At 35.6% G+C, this 9,707-nt stretch overlaps 2 protein-coding genes and 2 non-coding genes across 10 annotated transcripts; all 4 read left to right on the top strand.

Annotated features, from left to right (window-relative positions):
- The first annotated feature begins 3 nt into the window (after window positions 1-3).
- Window positions 4-75, top strand: TRNAD-GUC (transfer RNA aspartic acid (anticodon GUC)). Its single transcript has one exon. It is a non-coding gene; the product is annotated as a tRNA-Asp (tRNA).
- Window positions 6-6,159, top strand: LOC110818262 (MLO-like protein 9). 5 transcript variants are annotated; one of them, XM_088209828.1, is made up of 16 exons: window positions 6-870; window positions 1,162-1,313; window positions 1,667-1,724; window positions 1,859-2,118; window positions 2,697-2,813; window positions 2,912-2,969; window positions 3,131-3,219; window positions 3,833-3,907; window positions 3,985-4,073; window positions 4,186-4,235; window positions 4,329-4,369; window positions 4,453-4,626; window positions 4,826-4,861; window positions 4,941-5,008; window positions 5,262-5,322; window positions 5,529-6,159. In XM_088209828.1, exons 2-16 carry the CDS (start codon window positions 1,179-1,181, stop codon window positions 5,844-5,846), a joined length of 1,629 nt encoding a protein of 542 aa, XP_088065954.1. In that variant the 5' UTR covers window positions 6-870; window positions 1,162-1,178; the 3' UTR covers window positions 5,847-6,159. The 5 variants fall into 5 exon arrangements, with proteins under 5 accessions (XP_088065954.1, XP_088065949.1, XP_088065962.1 ...); XM_088209823.1 differs by having other exon boundaries at window positions 6-855; XM_088209836.1 differs by having other exon boundaries at window positions 6-645.
- Window positions 351-422, top strand: TRNAD-GUC (transfer RNA aspartic acid (anticodon GUC)). Its single transcript has one exon. It is a non-coding gene; the product is annotated as a tRNA-Asp (tRNA).
- Window positions 6,160-6,800: 641 nt separating the features above from the next.
- On the top strand, window positions 6,801-9,156 carry LOC110818184 (FKBP-like peptidyl-prolyl cis-trans isomerase family protein). Of its 3 annotated transcripts, none has more exons than XM_022046958.2 (6): window positions 6,801-7,110; window positions 7,463-7,533; window positions 7,622-7,708; window positions 8,007-8,141; window positions 8,326-8,385; window positions 8,856-9,156. In XM_022046958.2, exons 1-6 carry the CDS (start codon window positions 6,882-6,884, stop codon window positions 8,916-8,918), a joined length of 645 nt encoding a protein of 214 aa, XP_021902650.1. In that variant the 5' UTR covers window positions 6,801-6,881; the 3' UTR covers window positions 8,919-9,156. The 3 variants fall into 3 exon arrangements, with proteins under 3 accessions (XP_021902650.1, XP_021902651.1, XP_021902649.1); XM_022046959.2 differs by having other exon boundaries at window positions 6,802-7,110; window positions 7,992-8,141; window positions 8,326-8,359; XM_022046957.2 differs by having other exon boundaries at window positions 6,805-7,110; window positions 7,992-8,141.
- Window positions 9,157-9,707: the final 551 nt, after the last annotated feature.

Genomic DNA, 9,707 nt, shown 5'->3' on the forward strand with positions numbered 1-9,707 from the left:
CGAGTCGTTGTAGTATAGTGGTGAGTATTCCCGCCTGTCACCCGGGTGACCCGGGTTCGATCCCCGGCAACGGCGTCGTAATTTTTTTCTCTCTCTTTTTGGTGATGGTGGTTGACCTTTTCGGGATCTCCAGCTCTTTCCTGTTGCCAAAGCACTGATGAATTTTCAAAAACAAAAAAGCAAAATAGTCGTTATAGTTTAGATGAGTATTCCCGCCTCTCACGAGGTTCGATCCTCCGCAATGGCGCCTGTCCTTTGCTCATCATTTTTCTTTTTCCGGTGATGGTGGTTTCCTTTTCGCTGTTAATGACTCCTCTATGTATGAGAGAGTCCAATAAACCGGCCAAACAGTCGTTGTAGTATAGTGGTGAGTATTCCCGCCTGTCACGCGGGCGACCCGGGTTCGATCCCCGGCAACGGCGATTTTCTTTTTGGTGGGCTTCCGTTCCAAGTTTTTGCTAGGTGTTTCCTCTTTCCCAATCTTACAATCGATTTTTTCTGTCGAAATCTTTGAAATCGGAATCCGAAGAATTTTCATGCTTCGATGGCAGTACGTTGTTTGAATTTCGGAGAATCAAGAAGGACTAGTTTTACTCGCGAAGTGAGAGATGACGAGCTCGGAAGAATTATCGTCGAGGTTCTCTGGTTAATACTTCTTCGGACTCCGGATTTATATATTTTTGCCAGAAATATATATTTCGCCTGTTTTTAGGAATAACAAATATGATGAATGGAATTTAAGGAGAAAGCACAGATGTTGGAGAGGTTGATGTTGATGACCATAAGTTCTGACCTAAATTTGAAAAGCATCCCTATTATCACTCTGTTGTGTGAATGGCAAACTGGAAATTTAGGGTAAGAAAGAAGGTTGTAAGTTTTCATAAACCGACACTTGTTCCTCTCCATACATTTGTTTCTCTTCACATTTCGGCTTACAATAAAACCGTTACTTAGCAGCTATGACAACCCAAATGTCCAACAACAGGCGCCCTTTTTCCCTAACAATTCTTCTGGGTGCCAACCCATTCTACCCAAACTTCCATAACCATTTTTCTTTCATGCTTTTTTACGATTCTACTCTGTGTCAACCCCCTTTTTATAGACGTTAATAACCCACATTACCTTTTGTTGATTGCTTTTTCTGGTGCTCCCCTTTCGTAGAGCTGGTTTGACGAGACATGGCCGGAGGTGGAGTAGGCCTGAACGCAAGCAGAGAGCTTGATCAGACGCCAACATGGGCCGTCTCTACCGTTTGCTCCATTATTATCTTGATCTCTATCCTTCTTGAGAAGGTTCTTCACAGAGTTGGAGAGGTGATCAATGATCCTGAATTGTTGTTTTTTTTATTTCTGCTTTTCACATGGTCCTTTTCTTGTTGGTTGATGAATGTGGATGTATTTCATTATGAAGTTCATACCATAATATTTGAAATGTATGCGGGGAATCGAAAGGTCTTTACAGCTGCCTTTCTCTGTTGATTAAACAAATATTTTATTCACATTGTAGCATTGCAATTGATTATTTCTCTATTAGATTAATGTCTGATTATTATGAAATTTGTTAATAGATTTTCTTTTTTCATTCTCGTTCTCTTTTTCATAATTGTTGCCCTAATGCTGGTAAAAAGTGTATTGGCTGGTCTCATTCTGTTTTATTTTTATTTCAGTGGTTTGAAGAAAGACGAAAGAAAGCTTTGTTTGAAGCTCTTGTAAAAGTTAAAGGCGGTAAAAGCACTGATACTTGTCTCTGTGTGTTTCCTTTCCTTAACAAAGAGCAACAGAAGACACACATATATACACATAACTTCTTGATTTCTAGTATCTTTCAATTCGTAACTTCTTTACCACTCTTCTTCCAGAGCTTATGGTTTTGGGTTTCATTTCCCTTCTGCTGTCATTTGGGCAAAACTACATAGCAAGAATATGCATTCCCCTAGATATGGCCAACACGATGTTGCCATGCAAACCTCCACATCAAAGACATCTCCATGGTTCTCCGCCAAAGGGTCATCCAGCCAAGGGTGATCATGATGATGATCATCATGATCATGAACGGAGGCTGTTATGGTACGAGCGCAGATCTTTAGCTGCTGATAGTGCTGGCGCAGGGTGCAAATATGTAAGTTCATTTTGTTAACGGGAGCTTTTTGAATGGAATATTTTTTTAAAATAAGCTTTTGAATGGAATATCAAATTTGATGGTAAGAAATATTACACCTAGATTACCCTTCTCGTCCTTTTGGCTGAGGTTAAATACGATGCCTAGAAGAGAGATTCATAAACACAACAAAGAAGGACAGATAGGTCATAGGGATGCAGAAGAAGTTGAAGGAATGTATGAAACCTCAATTTTTTTATGCAAAATTTATCCTCCCTTCAGTACATGAAAACGCTTCCTAGTTTTTAGTTTATATATATATATATATATTAAAAACATACAAGGTTGTTAGTAAGAAAGAAAACAATTGTGAGATTAATGCTGGGATCAGAAAATTCTAAAAAGTTGTTCTAATGTTTTTTAGAAAGTTATTTTCTTTATACTTTGGTTATTTCACAAATATGCAATGCTTACAACCTTTCATGGACAAACTCATGAATTTAGAAAATAAAAACTAGAAGATATTTTTATGAACTAAGTGGAGCCTTATCATGTATTCTTCCCTGCTTAAAACTAATGCAACTGCAAATTCGTTACAGGGCTACGTGTCGCTTATCTCCGTGCATGGATTACATCAATTGCATATTTTCATATTTTTTTTAGCAGTATTTCATGTGGCATATAGTGCCTTAACAATGATGCTCGGAAGATTAAAGGTCAGTGTGTAATGGTGATTTCACGTACTGGTTTTCCTGTGTGCCACTTGTTCCTCCCTTGAGTGGAATTATGATAATTATAAATCTTTTATGCACAGATTCGTGGATGGAAGGAGTGGGAACGTGAAGTTGCAAAAGAACATGAACTAATGAATGGTACATTTAAATATATGATAAAAGTAACCCATTATCTTTGAGTTTCTACCTTGAAGTTTCCAGTTGTTCTTAGAGCTTCTGCTACTTAAAGATTTACTTGTATACATCCACATGTTATTTACTTGTGTTTGCATCTGATGTGGGTCTATACCTATTATCAGATCCTACGAGATTCAGGCTCACTCACGAGACATCATTTGTTAAAGACCACTCCAGTGCCTGGACGGGAACAGCTGTCTCCTTTTATTTGGTAAGATATCATGGAGCTCCCTGTTTATATTTTCATGTACGACTGTAGTAAAAGCAAATTTTATCATTTTAGGAAGTGATACGATCTCTTGCTTGTCTGTGAAACCATTTTCATGAAATATAAGAACCTGTGTATACGTTATACAGAAATACTGTTAAAGTATGAGTCTAAATATAAGTCTTACCTCCAAATTTTGTTTTACAGCCACTTTTACTGGTATGTATCTTTAGGAGCTTTGATGCAGAACTTTGAGTTCAGTAACTTTGATTTTAGAAAGCTGGATAAGAAAATAAAGCCACCGAATTAGGTTCTTTTTTTGGAAAAAGAGGATTTTCATTTAATAAAAATCTACCCCAAAATGGGCAAGCAAAGAGGTCAACCAATCTGGCATAATCTGGGTACCAATTTGAAGTTCAACTAGATTTAATGCTCCCTAGATAGTTAAGTGATCCTAGAACTCTATAGAAAATTAAAATTTTGTGACTAGTGGTTTCCCTGTGCGCAAGACCAGCTAGTATTTAGGCAATGAATGTTTATGGTTAAGTAGTTATTGACATAGAAATTATTGGTTTATTGGTACCTTTCAGATTGATGAGTGATTGATTCCTGTCAGGTATCCTTCTTTCGGCAATTTCTCAGGTCTGTTCGTAGAGCTGACTATTTGACAATGCGACATGGATTCATAACCGTGAGTTTCATAATGCAAGAATTATACCATCCTGCTGTACTGATATGAATGTTGGATTAATTGTTATATTCTGACAGGTTCATTTAGCACCTGGAACGAAGTTCAACTTTCAGAAATACATCAAGAGATCATTAGAAGATGACTTTAAAGTAGTTGTGGGAATCAGGTAACTAAGCTTCAGATAGTTGCTTGTTCTAAAAATAGTGATTCCAATCATTGTCCAAATGCTCATGTATCTCTCTGTTCTTCTAACTTGAGATTCTCATTGCTGCTGGCAGTCCAATATTATGGGCCTCAGTGATGATCTTTCTGCTTGTGGATGTTAATGGTTAAACTTCTTTTTCCTCTGCTCCCATTCATTCATATATTAGTCACTTTCCATATGCTGGGATACAAATTAAACTGAGATTATCTGTTTCAGGATGGCATGCAATGACCATAGTCACCATAATTCCCCCAGTTGTAAGTTGTTTGGCTTAGAAGAACTAGCTGATAGTATGGTTTATGGTTAATTTGTAAAGTATCAACTATGTCATTGGTTGAAGGTAATTTTAGCGGTTGGAACTAAGCTTCAAGCAATTATAACACAAATGGCACTTGAAATCAAAGAGAGACACGCAGTGATCCAAGGAATACCTCTTGTGCAAGTTTCTGACAGACATTTTTGGTTCGGTCGCCCTCAGTTAATCCTTCATCTCATCCACTTTGTACTATTTCAGGTACTAATTATTAATCTTCTTTTAGTGATTTATCACAAGTAATGTTTATGCATTTACTTTTTTTCTTTTCCATAGATGAAATTAACATATTAATGCACTTGCTGCATTCATATGTGCATGCTTGATTACATAATTAAATTCTGCATAAGTATGTTACGACTCCTCAAGATATACTAACAAAAATATCTCTACTGTGCAGAATGCATTTGAGATAACATATTTCTTTTGGATATGGGTAATAAGCTGCTCTCCGTTCCTCATGTCTGTTTTGCATATTTCATACTGAATCTCACTGATGGTTCCCCATTATGCAGTATGAGTTTGGATTACGATCATGTTTTCACCAGAATTTCAATCTTATAATTGCAAGGGTTACTCTAGGGTAAGTTATTCTCCTTAACACATCATTTGATGGCTTTGAAGATCTCCTTAGCAATAAGTCTTGTTTCTGTCAGAAACCATAAACATAAATATTCTTAAAAGATTATCTAATGTCCATTAGTTGGCCCATGGGGCACTCATGCACGATTATAACAGTTTGCTGCTGCTACAGTATATACGTTGTGAATTTAACTAGATTTTGTATTTGTTTTACATGGATCTCTCCAATTACCTCAATTGAAACTACTGGCCAGGGTAGGAGTCCAATTCCTTTGCAGCTACATCACTCTTCCACTCTATGCTCTTGTTACACAGGTAGACCTTACACTCCTTTCTGTTCACTATGCGTGTTGATGCTCACATTAGTTTGTTCTGGACTTCTTTGGATCATAAATTTAACCTAGTCAAGCTGTCAGCTTTCATTGATATCTTATACATAAAACATAATTAAGTGCAAAATTATAGGTAAACCTTACCGATAAAATCTTGTTTTAATCAACATATTGATGGGGAATTTGCAGATGGGATCAACCATGAAGCAGTCAATATTTGATGAACAAACTTCCAGGGCCCTAAGGCAATGGCATAAAAAGGCAAAGCATAAAAAGAACGAGATGAAGCCAGAGCATGTTTCTACCAGAACATTGGGTGGGAGCCCCACTGGCTCTCCCGAGGCATCCCCACTGACCAATGCAAAGCTTCGTGCCAAGAGCTCTGAAATGAATGATGTTGAAGCAGACACAACAGCTGCTATTCAGATGGCAAATATCACCATGAGTGTGCATAATGGAGATAACAAACAGCAATGTGGTCAACCCGACCTCTTAACTGGGCCTTGAGTTCTGTTCAATTGGTGCACCGAACGCAAGAAATCTCTTTCTTGGCTGCTCGTTTCTACAGGTGTGGTCTTGGTCTCTTCTGAAGCTTGTCGCGGCTCCCTGCAATCATTGACAGGGAAGATGTATAGAGATATTCAATCATATATACCTGGTTCACAATTATGAACCTTGTAGGCCACATTCCAGTAGTTACATGATCAACCTGTTTAGTCGACTGAAATTTTTGACAGTTTTTGTTGTACAATACTTTACACTTCCTTAGACTGATTGACGACCTCTATTTTTGCATGTAATCTTATATTGATTCACACTATATTTATTCTCAAAATCCTGCAGAAACATCTAAAAGTGTGACATTATCTTGATTTTTTATAGGTTAGTCATCGAAATATTACCAATTCTTCTCTGTTTTTCGAGAACTAAATTCAACAAATGTTGATACTTAATACATAACATTGCATTAAAATTTATTTTTTTATCGTCAAGATTAATTGATTATTATTTTATTTTATTTTATAATTATTTTATTTTATATTATATCGTTGGATATCATATTCTCTCATGTTATATTTCATTCGTTCGTTTGTTTTATATTATCGTATCCCGTATAGTGATTGTATTTGTGTCATGATATTTTAGTGGGTATCATCAAATTTATCAAATGCTAACTTTTAATTAATTTATTTATTCTTACTTATTTTGTTTTCATTCTATTTTATTTTTATCAAAATTCTGTTGCTTTATTTTGTATTGATTAGTTTATTTATTTTTTTCATTTATTTTATTGTATTATATAATGCTTTTAATTGAGTACAAAATGTATAGATATATGTCAGGTTATTTGTATACATAATAAAATAACAAACAAAAATTAATATTTAAAATTTTGATTTAAATTAAAAAAACGCTATATAAAGGGTAAAAAATTAACAAGGGGGTATAATGGTAAATTCAGAATGAAAATGGATGGGGGATACCGAATTTCTTGACAACCTCAAGCTTCTTCTCGATTAGTAAGTAAGCAACACGTCCGCCATGGCTACAATGAGGAGCTTACACAGATGGTCTCTTCATAATCATTACCAGCACATAAACCAGACGCAGCCCACGAAGCAAATTGTTATTTCAATACCCATTTCGCGGAGAGATGCGATTATTTTCTGTTCGCTTCCCTCGATTGCTCTGGTTTCAGTGCCTCAGTTGGCAGACGCCAGAGAGAGACGCAACAAGAAGGCCATTCCTCTTGAAGACTATCTCACTACCCGTTAGTTACTCATCTCTTTTCTCTTTTTCTTCACTCTCACATGTAATGTCTTCTATTACTTTTTCTTCTCCCTTCTTTTTTTTTTGTGCATAACTTGAACTAACTTTGTTGGCTGACTTAATATAGAAAATTTCTCTTTCAGAAGTTTTGAATTTGAAATTTTGATGGAATGGGTTTCGTTGTTTGTTAGTTTTTTTCCCAAGAGAAAGGCAACTTATATATTTCTGGAACCGGTCATGAATGGGTTCTTGTTTGATGCAGATATTTAGAGAAGAAATGAAAAATGAGATGTGGGTGATTTCAAACCAAAAAACAAAAGATTAATAATTTGTGTGTGATATTGAATCAACAGCTGATGGACTGAAGTACTATGATGTAGTGGAGGGAAAGGGTCCAGTAGCTGAAAAAGGATCTACTGTTCAGGTTTTCCTTTTTCTTTTGCTACTGAATGTGTGAATGGTCTGATGTTCTGGAGTTGAGATTTCCAGGCTCTGTTGGTTTTTGCATTCAGGTGCATTTTGATTGCTTGTACCGTGGCATCACAGCTGTTTCAAGTAGAGAATCAAAACTTTTGGCTGGAAATCGTATTATTGCCCAGGTTATATTCTATTCCATCTGAATTTACACCTCTATGTTTGCCAATTTACCTCACAGTTCATATACTATAGTTGTCATGTATTAAAAAACTTAATAAGAAATCCTATTTACATTTGAAACAGAATCTGTAATGACTTACATACTCATCATATTTCGAGTTTAACATGGTGGTAGATGAGATTGGACTACATGAACATCTGTGATGTGAATAATTTTAGAGTTAAAAACTATCAAGTCAAGTGGTATGAGGTAAGTAATGTTTGTTTTACTGATGTTATTTTCAGCCATATGAATTCAAGGTTGGAGCCACTCCAGGCAAAGAACGGAAACGCGAATTTGTAGATAACCCAAATGGTCTGTTTTCTGCACAGGCAGCACCTAAACCTCCTCCAGCTATGTACTCAATCACTGAAGGAATGAAAGTAGGTGGGAAGGTAACACCAACACTCATTGCCTTTGTTTGCTTTATTCTGCTCTTATATATGTGTGTGTGTATATATATATATATGCATTTTGTTTTCTTCAATCCATCTCCTTTGCCAAGCCTATCTATCTTTTTTCCCCTCCTGTATTTGTCTTGTAAGCTCCTTCTTCATCATTTACCTTACCTCATTGCAGAGAACTGTTATTGTTCCTCCAGAGGCTGGCTATGGTAAGAAGGGAATGAATGAGATACCGGTAAAGCCTTTATCTCATTGTTATATGGTAACAATTTTTTCTGAATGAAAGTTTTTTCACTAGAGATCCCACTTGAACATAATTAGAACATAATTTGCTATGGTTAAATTACTGTACTTCCACTTCGAATTTTCGATGGTAAGAATTTAATTGTTTGTTTTCCACCTTCAAGAAATTTAAGCTGAGATGATGGTAACTCAAGGACCACAAATTATATTCTAATCAGAGAAGTAAAAACTAATAGGAGAATCGCAATTAGGAATTGAATGAAACTAAACTGACGGCAAAGTAATAATCTTCTGAGTCCAGTCATATTTAGCAATTTAAGAAATTCTAGGTACTTTCAAATGGCCTAGTTCTATATTACTCGATAACATTTCAGTAATCTATATTTTCATTAAGCAATTTATCAACATCCGGATAAGATATTATGCGGAAAAAAAGTTGATAAAAACAAGTTTATTTTGCAGCCAGGAGCTATGATTGAGTTGAACATTGAGCTTTTACAAGTTACGCCACCTGAAGGAAAGTAGGCTAAGCATGTGGATTGAGACACTCGGCCGAAAATTATTATTATTATCGTTATTTTTTGGCTTAAATGTTCTTGTATCTTTTGGAAAATATTCTATTCCATGGTAATAGGATTCATTTTACAGTGCTTCAATCAAGTCAAGAATTGAAACACAACCACTGTTTGTAAATTAGTCATGTCTATTTCTAAAGGAAGGAATAGCTTTGAGTTGTTTTAAGAATGAACATGCCATTTTTCCATAGCTGGTCATCATAATAATGTGAACATTTTGCTTGCCTCAAAAAATTGTTAATTGGAGATGAACTAATGGTTGCTTGAACCAACATGTTTATTGCATTAGCCATATGATAATACGAGGTCTTTGCCACCTCATATGATGTATGGAACTTCGAAACCAAATTTCCTTTTGTGAGTATGTTTAGAGTGACTTTTGAATTTTTGTAAAACTGAATTCAAGATTTTACACTTTGATTGATAGATAAAATTGTCAGGAATAACATAGTTAGGAGAAAGGACTAAGAGTTATTCGAGTTTCGGAGATAGAAACAGAGTTATTTGAGCTCAGGTTACCGTTTTCTATTATTTTGTTATTAGAAATATTCTGAGGATATCTTTGGCCACCCATGATGACAACTATTTGTACCATATGGAAGGACCAGAAAGTTTGAATGAAAAAAGATCAAGAATTCAGTCTTCTATATTCTTCCTTCTGCATCTTATTCTCTCTTTTTCTTATTCTCAATCTTTCTTTCAACTCATGGCTAAACCTTAATAAACTAAGAACTTGACA

Source organism: Carica papaya, chromosome 1 (assembly GCF_054855325.1).
Source record: "Carica papaya isolate Zhongbai chromosome 1, ASM5485532v1, whole genome shotgun sequence".
NCBI classification, from domain to species: Eukaryota; Viridiplantae; Streptophyta; class Magnoliopsida; order Brassicales; family Caricaceae; genus Carica; species Carica papaya.

Bases quoted from the DNA above. Each gene is read 5' to 3' on its own strand.
- LOC110818262 (XM_088209828.1), top strand. From the start codon at position 1,179: ATGGCCGGAGGTGGAGTAGGCCTGAACGCAAGCAGAGAGCTTGATCAG. The intron at 3,220-3,832 runs GTAAGATATCAT...GATTCCTGTCAG, and splicing joins CAGCTGTCTCCTTTTATTTG to GTATCCTTCTTTCGGCAATT. The intron at 4,370-4,452 runs GTAAGTTGTTTG...CATTGGTTGAAG, and splicing joins TCACCATAATTCCCCCAGTT to GTAATTTTAGCGGTTGGAAC.
- LOC110818184 (XM_022046957.2), top strand. From the start codon at position 6,882: ATGGCTACAATGAGGAGCTTACACAGATGGTCTCTTCATAATCATTAC. The intron at 7,534-7,621 runs GTTTTCCTTTTT...TTTTGCATTCAG, and splicing joins AAAAAGGATCTACTGTTCAG to GTGCATTTTGATTGCTTGTA. The intron at 7,709-7,991 runs GTTATATTCTAT...TGTTATTTTCAG, and splicing joins GAAATCGTATTATTGCCCAG to CCATATGAATTCAAGGTTGG.